Genomic DNA, 21,733 nt, shown 5'->3' on the forward strand with positions numbered 1-21,733 from the left:
TTATGGCAACAATTATTCCTACTTTACCCAAGGTTATTTAGGATAAGCCAAAGTTTATCGACGTTCTTTTGAACTAGTCATTCATGCAGCACTTTTAAGTTTCATGAAAGTTTTTGGCAAATATAAAAAGAAAGGGGAAATATTGTTAAGATTTCACCAAAAAAATAATGATAAAATAAAGGATAATAAAACATATTTCAAGTTGAATTAAATGGTGGATTTGCGTATCCACACGAATAGCATAATAATATTTAAACTTCCGAAATGTAATACTTTTAAACATGCTTAATCTTAATTACTTTTAGTATACGCAAAAACTCCAAAATCGGAGTTTTGCGCCTGTCGCTAAACCTCCGATATTGGAGTTTTGCGTATCAAAACTAATGTTATAAAATTGTTTAAACATACTTAATCTTAATTACTTTTAGTATACGCAAAAACTCCAAAATCGGAGTTTTTGCGCCCGTCGCAAAACCTCCGATATTGGAGTTTTTGCGTATCAAAACTAATGTTATAAAAATTGTTTAAACATACTTAATCTTAATTACTTTTAGTATACGCAAAAACTCCAAAATCGGAGTTTTGCGCCCGTCGCAAAACCTCCGATATTGGAGTTTTTGCGTATCAAAACTAATGTTATAAAAATTGTTTAAACATGCTTAATCTTAATTACTTTTAGTATACGCAAAAACTCCAAAATCGGAGTTTTTGCGCCCGTCGCAAAACCTCCGATATTGGAGTTTTTGCGCATCAAAACGAATGTTATAAAAATTGTTTAAACATGCTTAACTTCATTACTTTTAGTATACGCAAAAACTCCAAAATCTGAGTTTTTGCGCCGATCGCAAAACCTCCGATATTGGAGTTTTTGCGCATCAAAACTAATGTTATAAAATTGTTTAAACATGCTTAATCTTAATTACTTTTACTATACGCAAAAACTCCAAAATCGGAGTTTTTGCGCCGGTGGCAAAACCTCCGATATTGGAGTTTTTGCGTATCAAAACTAATGTTATAAAAATTGTTTAAACATGCTTAATTTCATTACTTTTAGTAGTAGTATACGCAAAAACTCCAAAATCGGAAAACCTCCATTTTTTTTAATTGAATATATCGGACCCCTTGAAACGTCGATAATGTATTCAAGTCATTACAATTGAGAAATCTTTTGTCGGTATATGTGATGCAACCTCATTGAAACCTCAATAATATATTCAAGTCATTGCAATTGGGACAATATTTGTCAATATATGTGTGATCTGCCGACAATAAACACCGCTAATGAGTTTCCTATTCACCTTGGCTTATCTTATTGGAGAGTAAGACGCTCTTTATGGGATTAGCTTATAAGACGCTCTTTATGGCAACAATTATTCCTACTTTACCCAAGGTTATTTAGGATAAGCCAAAGTTTATCGACGTTCTTTTGAACTAGTCATTCATGCAGCACTTTTAAGTTTCATGAAAGTTTTTGGCAAATATAAAAAATAATGATAAAATAAAGGATAATAAAACATATTTCAAGTTGAATTAAATGGTGGATTTGCGTATCCACACGAATAGCATAATAATATTTAAACTTCCGAAATGTAATACTTTTAAACATGCTTAATCTTAATTACTTTTAGTATACGCAAAAACTCCAAAATCGGAGTTTTTGCGCATACTAAAAGTAATTAAGATTAAGCATGTTTAAACAATTTTATAACATTAGTTTTGATGCGCAAAAACTCCAATATCGGAGGGCGTACACTAAAAGTTATTAAGATTTAGCATGTTTAAACAATTATCATAACATTAGTTTTGATGCGCAAATCATGTATGTATAGTTACTATCGGAGTTTTATGGTTATAATTATGCTATTCGTGTGGATACGCAAATCCTCCAACATTAACAACTGCACTTAATTCAACTTGAAATATGTTTTATTACCCTTTATTTTTTGGTGAAATCTTAACGCCAAAACTCCGATTTTAGAGTTTTTGCATATACTAAAAAGAATAAAATTTCTGATGTGACAAGTCAAAATTCAGAAGTGCAAGACTAATTTAGAAGTCAAAATTAATCATTGTCTTTGTGTAACAAATGCAACCCATTCGATCAAAACATCTATAGGAGACACCTGTACTGAAAAAAGTATTACATTTCGGAAGTTTAAATATATAATTATGCTATTCGTGTGGATACGCAAATCCACCATTTAATTCAACTTGAAATATGTTTTATTATCCTTTATTTTATCATTATTTTTTTGGTGAAATCTTAACAATATTTCCCCTTTCTTTTTATATTTGCCAAAACTTTCATGAAACTTCAAAGTGCTGCATGAATAACTAATTCAAAAGAATGTCGATAAACTTTGGCTTATCCTAAATAACCTTGGGTAAAGCAGGAATAATTGTTGCCATAAAGAGCGTCTTATAAGCTAATCCCATAAAGAGCGTCTTACTCTCCTATAAGATAAGCCAAATAGGAAACTCATTAGCGGTGTTTATTGTCGGCAGATCACACGTATATTGACAAATGATGTCCCAATTGCAATGACTTGAATATATTATTGAGGTTTCAATGAGGTTGCATCACATATACCGACAAAAGATTTCTCAATTGTAATGACTTGAATACAAAAAAAATGCAAAAACTCCGATTTTGGAGGTTTTGCGTATACTAAAAGTAATGAAGTTAAGCATGTTTAAACAATTTTTATAACATTAGTTTTGATGCGCAAAAACTCCAATATCGGAGGTTTTAGCGACGGGCGCAAAACTCCGATTTTGGAGTTTTTGCGTATACTAAAAGTAATGAAGTTAAGCATGTTTAAACAATTTTTATAACATTAGTTTTGATGCGCAAAAACTTCAATATCGGAGGTTTTGCGACGGGCGCAAAAACTCCGATTTTGTAGGTTTTGCGTATACTAAAAGTAATGAAGTTAAGCATGTTTAAACATTTATTATAATATTAGTTTTGATGCGCAAAAACTCCAATATCGGAGGTTTTAGAGCGACGGGCGCAAAAACTCCGATTTTGGAGGTTTTGCGTATACTAGTAAAAGTAATGAAGTTAAGCATGTTTAAACAATTTTATAACATTAGTTTTGATACGCAAAACTCCAATATCGGAGGTTTTGCGACGGGCGCAAAAACTCCGATTTTGGAGGTTTTGCGTATACTAAAAGTAATGAAGTTAAGCATGTTTAAACAATTTTTATAACATTAGTTTTGATGCGCAAAAACTCCAATATCGGAGGTTTTGCGACGGGCGCAAAAACTCCGATTTTGGAGTTTTTGCGTATACTAAAAGTAATGAAGTTAAGCATGTTTAAACAATTTTTATAACATTAGTTTTGATGCGCAAAAACTCCAATATCGGAGGTTTTGCGACGGGCGCAAAAACTCCGATTTTGGAGGTTTTGCGTATACTAAAAGTAATGAAGTTAAGCATGTTTAAACATTTATTATAATATTAGTTTTGATGCGCAAAAACTCCAATATCGGAGGTTTTGTGACGGGCGCAAAAACTCCGATTTTGGAGGTTTTGCGTATACTAGTAAAAGTAATGAAGTTAAGCATGTTTAAACAATTTTATAACATTAGTTTTGATACGCAAAACTCCAATATCGGAGGTATTGCGACGGGCGCAAAAACTCCGATTTTGGAGGTTTTGCGTATACTAGTAAAAGTAATGAAGTTAAGCATGTTTAAACATTTATTATAATATTAGTTTTGATACGCAAAAACTCCAATATCGGAGGTTTTGCGACGGGCGCAAAAACTCCGATTTTGGAGGTTTTGCGTATACTAAAAGTAATTAAGATTAAGCATGTTTAAAAGTATATTACATTTCGGAAGTTTAAATATATAATTATGCTATTCGTGTGGATACGCAAATCCACCATTTAATTCAACTTGAAATATGTTTTATTATCCTTTATTTTATCATTATTTTTTTGGTTAAATCTTAACAATATTTCCCCTTTCTTTTTATATTTGCCAAAACTTTCATGAAACTTAAAAGTGCTGCATGAATGACTAATTCAAAAGAACGTCGATAAACTTTGGCTTATCCTAAATAACCTTGGGTAAAGTAGGAATAATTGTTGCCATAAAGAGCGTCTTATAAGCTAATCCCATAAAGAGCGTCTTACTCTCCTATAAGATAAGCCAAGGTGAATAGGAAACTCATTAGCGGTGTTTATTGTCGGCAGATCACACGTATATTGACAAATGATGTCCCAATTGCAATGACTTGAATATATTATTGAGGTTTCAATGAGGTTGCATCACATATACCGACAAAAGATTTCTCAATTGTAATGACTTGAATACATTATCGACGTTTCAAGGGGTCCGATATATTCAATTTAAAAAAATGGAGGTTTTCCGATTTTGGAGTTTTGCGTATACTATTACTAAAAGTAATTAAGATTAAGCATGTTTAAACAATTTTATAACATTAGTTTTGATACGCAAAAACTCCAATATCGGAGGTTTTATGACGGGCGCAAAAACTCCGATTTTGGAGGTTTTGCGTATACTAAAAGTAATGAAGTTAAGCATGTTTAAACATTTATTATAATATTAGTTTTGATACGCAAAACTCCAATATCGGAGGTTTTATGACGGGCGCAAAAACTCCGATTTTGGAGGTTTTGCGTATACTAAAAGTAATGAAGTTAAGCATGTTTAAACATTTATTATAATGTTAGTTTTGATACGCAAAAACTCCAATATCGGAGGTTTTGCGACGGGCGCAAAAACTCCGATTTTGGAGGTTTTGCGTATACTAAAAGTAATGAAGTTAAGCATGTTTAAACATTTATTATAATGTTAGTTTTGATACGCAAAAACTCCAATATCGGAGGTTTTGCGACGGGCGCAAAAACTCCGATTTTGGAGGTTTTGCGTATACTAAAAGTAATGAAGTTAAGCATGTTTAAACATTTATTATAATGTTAGTTTTGATACGCAAAACTCCAATATCGGAGGTTTTATGCGACGGGCGCAAAAACTCCGATTTTGGAGGTTTTGCGTATACTAAAAGTAATGAAGTTAAGCCTGTTTAAACATTTATTATAATGTTAGTTTTGATACGCAAAAACTCCAATATCGGAGGTTTTGCGACGGGCGCAAAAACTCCGATTTTGGAGGTTTTGCGTATACTAAAAGTATTGAAGTTAAGCATGTTTAAACATTTATTATAATGTTAGTTTTGATACGCAAAAACTCCAATATCGGAGGTTTTGCGACGGGCGCAAAAACTCCGATTTTGGAGGTTTTGCGCACGCTGCGGTGGTTTATTAACTATAATAATAGTCACTGTCGTCCATGCGCAAAACCTCCAAAAACGGAGTTTCTGCGCACGTTATACGCAGAACCTCCGGTTTTGGAGGTTTTGCGCTCGGGCGCAGAACCTCCGGAAATGGAGTAACTACATACATGCAGTAGGCACATGTACAATGTACACTACTGTATGTGACCCCAGATGACCTCCTATTCTTTACTGTAATTTCCCTACTGGTACTTTAGAGAAATTAGCTCTATTTGAATGTGACTTCAACTTTATCAATACTTTCTTTTGTTGTTTTTGACCAAATTTTTCATTTCAAAAATACCTAATGACAATTTTATTGAATTGTCCTTAATTTTTATGAAATGTATATACTCAATTTTTATTTGTCTGTACACCTTTCTGGGATCTTAGCCGTATATGCAGTTTGCTTTAGAAAAGAATAGATTCCTATTTAAATGTTAGTTTTCACTGATCAGATTGTCCCCTTTTAATTTTGAGCCAAACAAATGAAGTATAAACAAAGAAAATTGCTATTTCATTCCAGCGCTTATAATGCATGTTAGCTCGCTGATCGTATTATTATTAAGCGGAGCTTCATGCAGCTGGGACATAAGATAAATAACATTATATACACACACATACATCGCTGATTTAATGATACCGGTACACATGAGCTCACATGCACAAGATGTGTTAGCCATCACTCGGATGATGAACTCTGAATAAAACTGGAGATCTTTGGATTAAATATAAAAACTGTAATTAAAGCACTTCAGGTTTGTCTTATCACATGATATTTTAGTACACTATTGGGCATTACAATCATGCAAAAAGTAAAAATTCTAGAAAAATTGAGGCTGCCACTGTGGAGCAAATCACATAAAAATGTCTTTTAAGCCATATTAATTTTATTTTGTTACATGTTACATTTCCAGATCTGCAATGATAATTTATACAATCCAGGGTTGGCGATTTTTTTAATTTTTAAAAAAAAATCCAAAAAAAAAATCGATTTATTTGATTTAAATCAGATTTTTTTGATTTCAATCGATTTTTTTGATTTTTTTAATCCCAAGAAGTGCTATACCCCATGGTAAAGTTTAAAGAGACCAGTGGAATGCTAGACATATGCACACAAAAAATCAAAACATGTTTTCAGATGTGAAAATTTCAAAGAAAAAATTTGGTAAAATCATGGGAAAAAACCTTGAAAATGATTTTTTAGCAATAGATAAAATGACATCATAGAGGTATTTAATTGTATCCAAAAGGTGTAGAAACATAACAAATGAAGTAAAACAGGCAATTCAAGATAGAAATTAACTTAAATTTATCAAAAACGGTAAAAACTGAAAAAGTTGATTTAAATCAGTGATTAAAAAAAAAATCATTTGATTTAAATTGTGATTTAAATCGTAATTTAAATCAATTGATTTAAATCGCGCCAACCCTGATACAATCTGCATCTAAACTCCTCAACAAAAGTTTGGAAAGTTTTTTCAAGCATCTGTATCTCCAATTATTTGTGACATATTCATATCGTGTTGCATATCACTGGATAGCTACAATACTCCCCTTTACAATGACACCCCATTTGAAACATCAACATTTTTCACGGCTGAGTACACGCATTGTGAATGTAGTGGGGTCTCAAAATGAATTTGCCAAATTGACCATTATTCTGTGCTCAAACAAAGCAAGCCACTAACCTCAATAGCGGGTGGAAAGACCACAGGCAGCCACAATAGTCAGGCACCTTCTCCTCATGCTGCTCACCGACCTGGTTACACGTTACTGTGGGATGGAATTCCATTCTTCCACAAGGATTGGTCGCAGGTCATTCAATGTGGTTGCCTATGGGCTTCATTGGCACGCACAGCACGTTCAAGCTGGTCCCACAAGTATTCAATCGGGTTGAGGTCTGGCCCCCGGGTCTGGCCTGATGGCAGGCCATTTTGACTCTACTCCCATATTCTTTAGGTAGTCGCTGACTATCGTGGCTATGTGGGGCGAGCGGTGTTATCTTGGAGGATTGCATTAGGTTCCAGATTGTGAAGTTATGGGATTGCAGCTTGCTGCACGGGATAAGGGTCAATTTGGCACATTCATTTTGAGACCCCACTACATTCACAAGGCATGTACTCAGCCGTGAAAAATGTTATTGTTTCAAATGGGGTGTCATTGTAAAGGGAGTATTGTAGCTATCCAGTGATATGCAACACGATATGAATATGTCACAAATAATTGGAGATACAGATGCTTGAAAAAACTTTCCAAACTTTTGTTGAGGAGTTTACATCTGTACTCAACAGAACTTCTCAGTGCCAAGGCATGGCAAATTGGCTTGCCAGTTTGTGGTGAATGACTCGCAAGTTCTAAGTTGCCCATTTTTTTTTCAGATTCCAAAATAGCGCCCAATAACGGAGATTCAGTTTGGTGGTTTTATTGCCCATATTTGGAATGTAAATCAATCAATTGCGTGGAAAAGCACTTGACAGTAAGATCTTGTGCCAAACTGGCTTCCTTGAATCCTTCTGCAAGTACGAACAACATCCATAAACAACATGGATGCTCAAACCAGCTATATAGCCATGAGGGAGGTTATGTTGGACTGGGCTATAATTGAAGACAAAGATAAAAAGACTAGTTTGCATCTGACGTCACTGTCAATCAAATTCTCTACGATCCTTGATTGGTTAATTAGCGCGTAAAAGGAAGGTCGATTTATCTGGTGCCGATCGGAAAAAAGAAATAGCAGTAAATGGCGAAAAATTAAGTACTTCTACAAGGCAAAAAGCAACTTTTCCAGGCATTGTTTTTTTTTTTTTTTTCCTTTTCAAATAATCGCACAAAATTTTATTTTTATATAATAAGGGGAGCGGGGATGCGTGAAATAAACAGACTGTCCTAATATTGATAACATGAATTTGCATATATCTTTATATTAAAAATAATAGGATTGACAAGTTTATAAAACCGTGTATATAAAAAGATTGCAAATTTATTAATCTATTCATAGCTGAAAGAATGATCAAAATCGAACAACGCATTTAGGAGATATGGTCATATTTATGATATTAATGTTGTACTTCAACATTGAATAAGGGGAGTGGGGATGCGTGAAATCAACAAACTGTCCCAAGCTTTTCACGTTGGATTGTAGGCCGGGCCCCTACGGTTTTCTAGGAATTGTTGATATGGTGCCTTCACGAAAGAAAGTTTCCTACTATTAAGACCTAACTTTTGAGATGGTTTGTATGTTTGAAGGTGCAAAATTAACAATAAGGTGCCCGGTTTTACCGCCGTGTTCAGCAACTCATATCATCACGACACTTGTAAACAAACCGTGCTCGAGTTTGATTGACAGATGACGTCAGACGCAAACTAGTCTTTTTTATCTCTGTCTTTCATTATAGAACATTTCCCAATCTTATTCAAATTAATGTTGACCTTGTTTCATGTTTATTTTTTCAGTGGTGGATGAGGGTACTATCCCCGCTATCTGGAGTTAGCAGAAGATATCAAAGCTGCAGATCCAGATGCGGTCGTCGCTGGCAAAGTTGGCAGGAGTAGTAAGTTTGTTTTTTTCGTTTTTTTTACTTTTTATATTCTTCAGGGTTTTGATAACAATGCTGTTCTTTGCCTGGTATGCTGAGACATGTAAAAAGTTGCTTACAGTCAATGCCACAATCATATTCAGGCCTAGAAACTGAACCCTCAAAATGGCAAATTATGATGTACTTCATGCAATCATTAATTAATATAAAATAAAACTGATTTGAGGGTGCATTTTAACAGCCATTGCCATTCGCTATCATGAAATTACCAATACCCCATCTTTTTTTCATTAACTTCAAGTATATATCATTGGGGAGCAGTATTTTTAATTGGGGGGTAATAAAGTAATAAAAGGAACTTTCCCATGCACTATCACATTCTAGGCCTCCTATTATGAAGTGAAAACAAGTGAATTTCAAATAAAAGTAATTCAAATACTTTCTTTTATCTCAAGAGCTATTTTGAACATGTATATTCTACAAAAAGGAGCACTTGTGTATACTTCGGAAGGTGATTATTCTGTTAGGTTTGATGACAAATAGATGGCTGCCGGCTGGTCCTTGTGTATTTTGAAGCCAGGGTCAGATACCAGGAATCTGACAATACCGTAAAGATTTGCCCTAATGGCACATTCATGTATGGAGACACTTTAAAATCCTTGTTGGGATTTTCAGAGAGGGGAGCTCTCCATTTGTACACATGCAATTTGCCCTAAGGCAAATGATCTCACAAGTGCCATTAGGCAACGTTTTACGGTATGTATATACATGTATTATGATACTATTATGCGACTGAGTTACTATTCATTGATTCTTTTGTTTTCCCCACAGGTTCATTTGAGATTACTCTTAACAACCAGCTGCTGTTTTCAAAGCTCAAAACCCATGGTTTCCCTGATAATACTGAGGTAAGCAAAGATATGATCTGATTTATGTTGGGAGCTGGTATTTGTTTTTTCTTGTTGTTGCAAACGTAGACCAACAGAATTCTGTTTTTGAAAGGATTGTTCGGTACTTATCTGGCCTGTGATATGGTAATGAATGACAAATTAATCATTCTCACCTCATTATGGGTGCCAGGGTTATAGCTACGGCGGGCAACCCCGCCCGGGACTGACGCTGTCTGAAGTGTCTGCCCGGCACAAAAAATTTTTCATCATAAGAAGAGCAAAAAAAATTTAGGGGGGTGATACCCCCAGAGCTTATTCCCAGATAACTCACGTTCACTAAAAAGATTGTGCCCCAAGCCAGCACTCTAATTGGATAGTAAAATTACCCGGCACTCAACTTGGGCTAGCTATAACCCTGATGGGTGCTCCTCTGAGCCCCATCTACAAAAGTGTAAAGGGTTTTGAGCAAAACAAGTAAACCTGCTTGTGTGTCTCAACCCAATCAGTTGGTAAAGTGCCAGACTTTGGTACAATTTCATGTTTTCAAAAGCGTTCGATAGTAAGCACATATGATAACTATCAAGTTTTTATGGTATTGAGATACAACCCACAAAGGTAACATTACCCATTATTTACAATAACTGGAAACAAAGCTAATCAGTTGAGCAGAAAATTGCAATGGAGAGTAGAACTGGCTCAGTTCCTCTGATCGCGATGCCCAGAGCGTGAGATGTGCCTTATTCTCTTAAAAGTAAATCAAATCATAACAACATCACAAATGATTTTAAGGAGTGACAAATGTGATAAAAATTGTTTTCTTTTCTTCACGTTTATATTTTACAGATAATAGCGAACATCAAGAATTATTCAGGCGAGGGAAATGTAGAACCAGTAACAAATGTTGAAGCTGGAAGTTGGTGTATCATCTTGTAGGGAACTAACATGCCTTAAACACTGTACTGGGATTTTTAGTGGTTATTTATATGGAATCAAATGAGGTATACTAGTACTTGCAGCAAAGTAAACACATTACAAAGTTATCCCCCTTTATTACGACACATAACTCAAAATTTATGTATCCAATTTGCAAAAAAGAAACCCATTTTAGATATGCAACTTTTGATACCGCATTTGTCTGGATAGCTCAAAATTAGTAGCCATGGTGACTCCTTGAATGAAAAAAGATGCAGAATCAAAAGTTGCACTAAAAAGATACTCAAGTCAGTGTACCATTCCATTCTCTACATGACTGGTCAATGATGACCGCCGTGACTAGAGACGACCACTCGACCAGGTACTCTAGAAGCAAAAGCAACATTTTCAATGGGTTTACATTGTAGGTGCAACTGTTAAACGTGCATCTTTTTCATTCAAAGGGTCATCTTGGCAAAACATGTTGGGCTATTAAGATATATGAGGCATCAAAATTTGCAAAACAAAACTGGACTTCTTTTTGTGATGCACAGATTTTGAGTTATAATCTCATTATGAAGGGGGGTGATTACTTTATGTAATGTGTTTAGTTGTGAGTGGAGGAGGGAGGTAATTCTATTGACCTATTCTCCTTGTGCCAAAGATTTGTGTAGTATATTTGTTTGATTCCATGTCACATGCCGCTATGATTACTATAATTGTATAAAGAACACTCCTTTTTTGATACATTCAAGATTTTCAGCCCATGACAAGCCAATCTGAAAAAGAGCACCCACTCTTAGGGTTGGTTTTGATGTAAATTTTCTGAAACCAGATGTATAAAAAGGATTGGACAATAATGCAGTGTCATATTTTCAAACATGTGTAATTAATGTTTATTTATTTATATTGTGTCACAGATGTGTATGGAGAAAGGGGTGGGGTAAGCGTAGGGCAATATTTACCATTACTAAGGGTAGGGCAATGGTGTTTTTTTCACATTTGTTTTTAATTATTATAGAGGTAGGGGTATGGGTAAGGGGTGGGGCAATTTTTTAGGGGTGACTAATTGGATTGAATATGATTATTGATAATGTAAGATTTTCATAAAGTTAAAATTAACCATAACACTTATGTTACCAAAGTGCATCACATAAGCAGGTAGTCTCGAATGCAGACAAGCCTGACAGGCTATTGTTGAGTGAAATTACTTGTGTCAATACATGTACATCATAATATCAATGTGATTAGTGATATGTACCTTCAGCTGATAGTGAATTAGCTTTAATCCCTATTGATATAACCCATTTGTTTCAATAACTGGCTACCTCACAACTGATCACCAAAGGACTTGGTATTAGAAAGTGTCTCACTATTAATAGTCCATTGGCTTCCTAGAGACAGTGATGTTGGTACTTTGTCGCAGTTACTTTGCCCATGTACAGATGCACTGCCTTTTATCGCACATGAAAACATGCCAGTTCTTTAAGTCACCCTGTGTGATTTAATATAATATTGCGCCCACTGGAAAACGCACTGATGTCACCGGCTCAAGGAAGCCAAATATTCAGGAGTAATGTCTTGTTGAAGCTGCTTGTGGGCAGTGCTGGTGTTGTAAATAATTGATTTGATGATCATGGCTCAGTCATACTATAGAAAAATTACTTAATTCGTGTACATCGTGGAACATACTCTTTACTCTTTGTGTGGCTGTGCGTAGAAAGCTGTTGTACGCAGATAACCTCGCATATATGGACGCGTAGAGTAGCGCTGTACGCTTGTGTATTAGCATGATTAGTCGCGGAGTAACAAGCGCAGTTGAATGTTCCACAATGTACACAACTTTAATAATTTTTCTATAGTTACATACTCCAGTTTCACTTTGAAAAATATGATAAAACCAAGCTACTAATGGACTATTCCAGTTGAAATCCAAACACCTTCTACGGAAGACATGGCCTTAATATCCCACACATAGGATGTAGAGTTCAAATGGAGTCACACGTTCAGGTACATGTATCCCCATTTTAAATTTACACTCCCTGTGTGGAAGATTAAGATCATGTCTTCCATAGGGGGTGTATGGATTTAAACTGGAATTGCCCAGTTGACTGGTGATTGCCCTATAGGTTATTGCCCTTTTGGTGAGGTTCACATCCAGCTCAACATCAGCAAAATGAAATTATATATTAACGCTGGTTGTAAAATAATCTTATTTTGGAACTTCTGGTCACAGTTACATCAAACCCATGTTGAGAGCTTTGTAGTTATCAGTAGGGAAATAGTGGGGGATAATTTTATCACATTTCACATTGGGAAGTCGCCAGTAAAACAGTAATACAGTCTATCCTTATTTTGTTCTTTGCCTACTGCTATAGTATGAAAATCTCTATATTGATTTCTGAAAAGAAAATGGTGAATTTGTTGTTCTTGCACAGTTGAAGACATCTTTGTGCATTTCAAACCTGACGTAATTTATGATTGTCACTTTTTCATTGTTTTCTGTACAAATTGGAAGTATTTTGAGCAATGTGGAAAGCATAAATCACCACAAGATATGGGCTATTCCATACACCCCTATGGAAGACATGACCTTGATCTTCCACACAGGGGGGTGTAGATTTCAAATGGAGCCACCCATTCAGCCAGGTAACCCATTTGAAATTTACACTCCGTGTGGGAGAAGACCTTCATTTTTGAGGAGCTCGATTGCACCAGAGCTCCTACAGCTCTCCTTAACATTCCAGGAGTATGATAGTATAAGATTGAGCTCCTGTTTGAGCACCTTAGTAAACTCAGAGAGTGATTAACCTAGCTCCTGAAATTTTCAAAAATGAGGCCTGCTGAGACTAAGGTCATATCTTCCATAGGGGGTGTGTAGGGTTTACTGGAACAGCCCAATGATGAGGCTGGACTGTAGTGATATCAATCTAGAGAAGTATTCATCAGGACTTCTGCATAAACATGAATACAGATCGGATGGTAACATCAATTAATCCTACATGTCACTTTCTATTCTCATTCAACACATTTCACTCTTAGTTATCCGATATGCCACCCCGACATTATGTTTACTATAAACTGCAGAATCAGACATATGCATACCCTATGCAGAATTCATGATGCTAATCTATGATCTGAATGCTTGTTATTAAATGCTATGCAACAATGTTCAATCATTATGTATATAATTATAGTTAAATAACATGATTAATTGGTGCATTGTATTAAGTGATTCACAAATGAATTCCTCGTATTACATTTTCATTGATTGTGTGTGATAAGAGGTGCAAGATATTAAAATATTATAATGAAATGTTAACTTATTCTTCTCATTTTGTCAATTTACTGAAGTGTCTTGGATGTGATTACACTATGAGTTCAGAGATGCCAACATTAACATCCAGAAAATAGGGAGGATTCAAACAAAAAATTACATACAACTTCCAATGGCACATAACTTGTCAGAAATAGGGAGGTTGCCAAATTTGCGTGTCAAAATGGACAAAAAATGTTTCCAAAAATAGGGAGCCTCCCACTAAAATAGGGAAGGTTGGCATCTCTGTAAGTTCTACACTACTCAAAAATTCAAAGGATAAAAAATGTGACAATCCTGATTTACATTCTTTTTTGTTTGTTTTTTCAGTGTTATGTGGCTCCAATAATTGGTAATGAAAGTGTGCAGTTGCCTGAATATTAATGAATAAAATTAACATACTTGTGTGATTTACATAGTTATTACTGTTTTTGAAATTTTCAATAAGTCTGATCCTGTAAATTTTTTGAGTAGTGTAAATTATGTTATTATTCTCTGAGATTTATGAGTTCCAATCATCCCCTGGACCATAAGATATTAAATAGAGGACTTTAAACCAGGTTGGGTTGCGAGTGATCCGCCCTGTGAAATTCTTTGAGGCCTGCTCTGAACAATTTGGAATCGACTTCATGAAATACGTAGTCCACAATATATTAACTGAGCAACAGGCAGCTAATGATTTGCAAAATTATGTGGTACTGCTTTATTTCTGTTAATCTCATGTTGTTATGACAACATAATAAGATATTTATTCATATTCTATATACACACAAATATAATAAGGATACATATTCAAAAGCTTATATTAAGTAAGTACAAAATGTTTGGATCAAATATTGGTCACATGATCAACTCAATAACTTACGTAGGATTGTTTCAGAATATTGATGGTACTTTGGTACAAATATTTCTGTGACATTTCTTAGCTTTGCAGGATATACAGCTGAGTTGAACTTTAGAAGCATTACATTCATACTACACTAAAGCATTTTCCACCCTGATGTGGCAGTGACAACACAGCGTTGAGACTGCTGTTTCGCGCGCCTATCTATGCAGCGTCCTTAGGTTTGTGCGAGTGTATGCCAGCACTTTGAGCGAACACTAACGATTTGTAGCTGCGTCCAATGAAATGCGCACTGACGTCACTGCCACATCAGGGTGGAAAAGGCTTTAGTCTTAATTCTACAAATTAAAATAGTTCAGCTGATTGTATTGACACCTCAATTGCAAACAATCGCCTCACTTTATCTTTTCACTAACATTTTGCAATTTGAAAAACAAATGGAATAACAATGCTAGAGACTGCATTCAATTCTCCCACAACACAATGGGGGGACTTGAATTTGGTAGAAATGTGCAGATTCTAAAAACCAATCCCAAAATTACACTACATTGTAAATTTAACCAAAGGTCATAAATCTTTCTCCATATGGGTTGTTAATGTTGGCAATGTTATGAAGATAAAATGGTGAATGACGATACCCTGTCATTATAATAAGAAATGCAAGTAACAAATTAGAATTTATCATAACAGTCAAAGGCAAATAAACTCACATCTGGCAATTTATGAATAAAGGAGTGTGCATTTGGACAGACATAAGTTGCTCAAATTGCACACTGATGTAGGATGCATAAGGGGTATTATATACTTCATTAATATATTCTTGTTCATTGATTGGTTAAAGTGGATCACATGACCAAAAATAGTTCTACCATCAGTACTCCTATCCGTAAATAGTACCTCTAAGCCGTAAATAGTATTTTCAATGTCCCGGATGAGCCGTAAATAGTACCTCCAAGCCGTAAATAGTACTTTTGACCATGCCTTCAAGCGTATGCGGCGCATTCGATGCGACGGAACAGTTCACGCACGCCTTGAAACTGCCATAGCGTCATTTCGCTGTTGTAATTGGTTAGCCCGATTTTCGGGCTATTCGATTTTTTTTTTTTTTTTTTGTGCTTAAATTGGTCGTGCTGTTCACTCAGGATAGGAGCGGGAGAGTCAAAGCGTCAAATAATTTTCTTTTAACAAATCAATGAACAAAGAACATATTAATGAAGTATATAAAACAAATATATACTGCCTTTATTCGAAGTTCTGGTTAAAACTATGGTCCTTCGTTGAGATCAATTAATACTATTTTCCTTTGGGGCTGCGCCCCTCAGGAAAATAGTACTATTGATCTCACCTCGGGCCCATAGTTTTAACCAGAACCTCTCATGGCAGTATATATTTGTATACTATCACTAGGCCTTCTTACTAATAGCCTTGTAACAGTGGGTCATACACTGAATACAGAGTTGCCAAGATAATTATAATACATGTTTTTACAATAATGAAGAATAATTGTTTTAATACAATATTATAAGATTAGCAATTTATTTATCAAAAATACTTATCTTTTCACATTACATCATATTCATACATACAAGCTATATAACAGCGTGCATGATTGGTCGATAGCTGGGCATAAACAACCCGCATGTGCGATCGTGGGGTAGGGAAAATAAAGGAAAATCATGTTTTTTTAAAAATAATGTTACTTGTTACTTTTTGTTATTATTTTGATGAAATAAGAATCACAAAATGTTCTGGTACATGAACGGGGTTCATTCATATCCATCAACATTAGTCATGAAAATATACAAATGAACCCCGCATTCAGATATACAATATTGCTTCCAAAACCAAAGCATTTATACAAATAAAACCAAAACAATAAGTTTATGAAACATGAAAATAAAGATGAATTTGCCATAATTCAAGAATTACAATTTATGATATAATATACCCTGCAGTTTCAATAGAAGTGGAATATATGATGCAAATTACCCAACAGCACAACACATGTATAATACCACAGATGTTTATAGTATAGGCATTGTTTGGTATGCAATCATATCATTCCACTAATACATAATTATAGAACAATGGCAAATCCAGCAATTGCTGTGAATAGCTTATTGTTTACATACTGTTCAATCCCTTGACACCATTATAGTGTGTATCAGATTTAAAAACAGCTGTAGTGACAAATACTGCACATAATATGTTTCATCATATGTGACCCGTTACAGCAAATGTACCCCCAGTCTAGCTCTAAGATAATATTGATGATTAAAGCAGTATTCAGACTTTTTATTGTACGTAAAATATTGTATGCAACATATCTACGTTGTTTAATCTATTGCCATTCTATTTCCAGTAATGTTTAAGTTCTAACAAATGTTTGATGACGTAAAATCGATAATATATTTCTACTAGATATTATATGTAACATATTATCGATTTTTCGTCATCAAACATTCGTTAGAACTTAAACATTACTGGAAATACTCATGGCGATAGATTAAATAACGTAGATATGTTGCATACAATATTGTACGTCTAATACTCGGAGTCTGTGGAGCGCCTAAAGTGTGCAAAAAATAAAGAAAAATAAGGAGATGCACTTGCTTTCTCTTCATATCTTCACAATAGACACCACCTTGGAAACCAAAATGGTATTCATTTACTTTATTGTCTGCCAAATTAATATCAAATCTCCATTTCCAAAATATTACCTTTTGCTGTAATAGGTCACACACATTATCCTGGGGGGGGGGGGGGATTTGACACAAAAAACAATATGCAGGACTATCAGTAAAAATTGATCTTCAGAAATGGTATCAAATTTGCTCTATCTGTTAAGGTGGTACTACTTATCTTATCCGATTACTTGATAAATTTTGTGACTAATTTTGCATTTTTCTTAAAAAATAACTACACACTGGTAACAAAAGTTATGTATATTATAGGGGCAAGGAATCCAATTACTTCACTGAAATTTCAGTGATTCAAGACAAGTGGTTCATATATTATGTTAAGAAATGAGGTACATTCAAGAGGTACCTCTTTTCTTATCATAAATAATGTACCGCTTGTCTTGAGTCACTGAAATTCCAGTGTAGTAATTGGATTCCTTACCCCTATAATATATAACTTTTGTTATCAGCGTATTATAATTTGTTGAGAAAATGCAAAAATAGCCACAAATTTATCAAGGAGTATAGTACCACCTTGAACTCATAAAAACAGCCCTTGGGCCAAATGTCTTTCGAGGGCCATGAAATTTTTGTAACAAGAAATTTCTTCTTGTAAATCCTGCAATGGCAGAAAATAGAAGGAAGGCCAAGGAGTAGGTTAAATCACACATTACACAAACTAGAACAGTGTCATAATACATTTTCCTTGACCTTGTGTACTACTGCTGTGAAATGTTTTGAATGTTTCCTTGTTCCAGAGGGTCAGATTATTTTTTGGTCCAATCACTTTTTGAATCGCTTGTATGAGCAAGGGTAGGGGTCAAATTCCAAGAGTGAATTGGCTTTTACTTCATTGACTGTCCCCATGTGAACTTCAGTGCCGGAATGTGACAATCAGATCAAAACATATTGTTTGCCAATGTATCTACTATTAAATTTCCCCTCATACTTTAATACTGAGTTGCCATCATAAATATGTAACTCAATCAAGTCAAGCAAGGTGTCAGGTGTTTTTAAACAGCTAGAGCAGATCCAAATTCATATGCCGATATGTCACAGATTACCCGACTTAGATTTTCTTGTTTATACACAACTGTATCTGTGTGGTTTTACCCTGTAATCCGTTATGATATATATGTCATTCTTGAACACCACATTCCCTGATCAAGGATACCTTGTTTAAAGATGTCTACTGCACATTAAAATCATGCCTCAATTTTGCATACCAGCACAAAAAGCCTCCTAGTATGTCTTGTCTTGCGGCATATATACACTTCTTTGATTTACTATATTTTACCCCTCCCCTAATTAACACCTCCTTCTGGTGTATTTTCAACACTGAATAGAGGAGAATAGCTTGTTGAAAAACAGTCAAATGATTTTGGCATAACTGTGATATTTGTCCTACAGGTATTATTGCCATTTCCCTCAAGGGATCAGATAGCAACGTGTGTACAGTATTTTTAATAATTTGCCATAAAATTGGTATTATATCACAAATTTCACAAAATAAAAAATTATTTGATATCAGAAGGACATTCCTCGTATTCAGAATGTAATTTGATATGTCTGATGTGCTCTCAGGTCTCACAAAAATATTGTGCAAACGTTGCTATTCGACTCCCTAATTACAATAGTGTTTTATGTGAAAAATGTCCAGTTTCTCTTTCAAAATATGGTAAATATTTTGTTCCTCATTAAGATGTCTTGCTTTGATGTCGAATGTCGGTTGAAATAGTTCTCATTGAAAATCAAAATTCACCATAATTATTGCTCTTGTTTTCCTGATTGAGTTGCATTGTTACAGTAAAATCAACACTCAACTTTTAACATGGGTATTTACAAAGCATGATCTAACATACAAGTGAAATAATACAGTAACATATTGAATAACATAGCTTATTATGTAAGAAATTATAATTTAACAAAGTATGCTATAACTTAAATTAAGTTTACTATTCTTTGGTTCACCTCAAGTTCGGTAGTGACATTAATGATTTTTTGTGGTTGCGCTACAAGCGTGCTAACTGACCGCCCTTGTAATGTATGCATGCCTATATACTCCCGAGCGATTCACTTTATGCTTGCAATTTGATATGGTGACCAGCGAAATATGCACCTACGTAAACACCAAACTTGAGTTGAACCAATGTATAACAGTGTCAGTTCATAAAAATTTGGGTTAGTTTACACGAAATTAGGGTTAGAGTTACTTTAGGATTAGGATTAGGGTTATGATTATGATTAGGCTTAGTTTACACGGAATAATTACCGTAACCACCCGGGTATAAGCCCACCTTTGGCTATAAGCCCACCCCCTATTTTTCAAAACATTCTGGGAACAAGGGTGCACTCAGGTATAAGCCCAAGGTACTAAATTTTGGCCAAGTTCTTAAATCAAATCAATGCTTTGCTCTCATATTTAAGAACAAATATAAAAAAATATCAGTTGATAATTAACATTCCACACTTATAATTTTAAGAAATTGACATAGATGATAAAAATTACTGGTACATTGGGCATACACAAATTGGGGATGATTGTTCTTATTTTTAAATTCATGCACTAGCCCTTCCCCGGTTATAAGCCCACCCCCATTTTTGAAGTGAAATCTGCCATCTAGGGGGGTGGGCTTATACCCGAGTGGTTACGGTACATGAACGATCGACCAAAATTTATCTCCATTTTGCATGATGCTTTTGTTTACATGATATTTTATTACAAAATAGTTCAGTTTTTAATGTGTCAATTATTTCACTTTCACAAACTGGTATTGGAATGATGCGTTTCTGATTAGTACAAATGAAAAAAAACACAACGTTGAGTTTTGTTCACCTCAGAAAAACAAAGCAGTGGTTTTCAATTTAATCTGCTTGAGGCTCCTGATATAAGAGGCATGCAACAAATCAATTTGGGCACAAGTGACCATGTGTGAGTTTAGCTTTATACAATTCTTTTATTCAATGGTGAAACTTGAGCCAGATTTGTACAGCTTCTGAGATGGAAAATCTCATCACACAAAGTTGTAATTTGTTCAACTAAAGTTGTTTTCTTTAAACTTCCGTGGTCGGGGTACGCGCTGGTGAATTGCGATCGCGTAAAAGTGACAAGGTCGCCTACTACGCTACCGAACAGACAACCAATGGGTCAACCGACTTGTTGTCAAGTGCATTGATCAGCCAATCAGCGTGATTGCTTATTTTTTCTGTGTGTACGCTCGTAGACGCTTGGTGCACAGCTCGGACCACGGAAGTTTAAAGAAATTAACTTTAGGCTGCCAAAATTGCTTTTTGTCACTGATTTTGTTTTAGTTGTACATGGAATGATGATCATCTGAGGTATCTCAATTTTATTTGAATGAACTTAATTTGTTGATCCACAGAATTAAGCATTGATCTTAGAAGTGACCATATGTGACCGGACACTACGAATCGGCCGTAAAGTCGGCCTCCGGTTAATTTTGTTTTATTTCGTGTTTAGAAAATATATATCATAAGCTTTAAAATGGTATATCATTTGACTTCAAATGATATCTAGAAGCGGGGTTATGGTTTGTTGAACTCTGCTCCTTCAACTAAATAGTACTTTTTTTTTGTTCTACATGTGTCCATATTTCCACATTGCTGGTAAAAAAGTCATAGTTGGCGGTCATTACAAATCATCCCAAAGTCAACGAGGTTCAGGAATGTCCTCTCTTTTGTTAATTGTTGGTTATACATACCTAGATAAAATACAATGCAATTGTAACCCACCACTTGAACAGGATTTAGCCAAAGCAAACAAACACCAGAGCTATTTAACGATTCTATAGAAATAGGTAGAAAATTATTATCCTCTTCAGCAATAGGATTATTGATTGGTTTAAACGCTATCACATGAGAAACATGTCGCGCCTAATTGAGGTACCTATGAATACGACCTTCACGCACATTTTACACTACATCTCAGAATACAATTTGCCGACTTAACGGCTCACTTGTAGTGTACGCTCACACATAGGAATAATTTGTCCTCAAAAGCATACTTGATCACTCTTTGTGCTCCTGATGTATCAAGTCATTCAACTATGCTTGTGTGTTACTACAGTGGAAACTTGTTAATACAAGCTCTGATAATACAGAAAACCTGATAAGACAAGCTTGATTTTCAGGTCCCTGGCACTGAATCCATATGTAATATGTGATAAAAAGACAAAATCCTGATAAGACAAACTAACTTTTGTGGCCCCACACATTTCGT

At 34.9% G+C, this 21,733-nt stretch overlaps 1 protein-coding gene across 1 annotated transcript in view; it reads left to right on the plus strand.

The window, feature by feature from the left end:
* LOC140163486 (migration and invasion enhancer 1-like) overlaps positions 1 to 13,978 on the plus strand; it is a 28,323-nt gene extending 14,345 nt beyond the window's left edge. Inside the window, exons 2-4 of the mRNA XM_072186803.1 lie at positions 8,779 to 8,865; positions 9,682 to 9,758; positions 10,584 to 13,978. Of these exons, the coding sequence (XP_072042904.1) occupies positions 8,779 to 8,865; positions 9,682 to 9,758; positions 10,584 to 10,673 (254 nt within the window). The 3' untranslated portion in view covers positions 10,674 to 13,978. The remainder of the gene's footprint in view (positions 1 to 8,778; positions 8,866 to 9,681; positions 9,759 to 10,583) is intronic.
* Positions 13,979 to 21,733: the final 7,755 nt, after the last annotated feature.

This window comes from Amphiura filiformis, chromosome 1 (assembly GCF_039555335.1).
Source record: "Amphiura filiformis chromosome 1, Afil_fr2py, whole genome shotgun sequence".
Lineage (NCBI taxonomy): Eukaryota > Metazoa > Echinodermata > Ophiuroidea > Amphilepidida > Amphiuridae > Amphiura > Amphiura filiformis.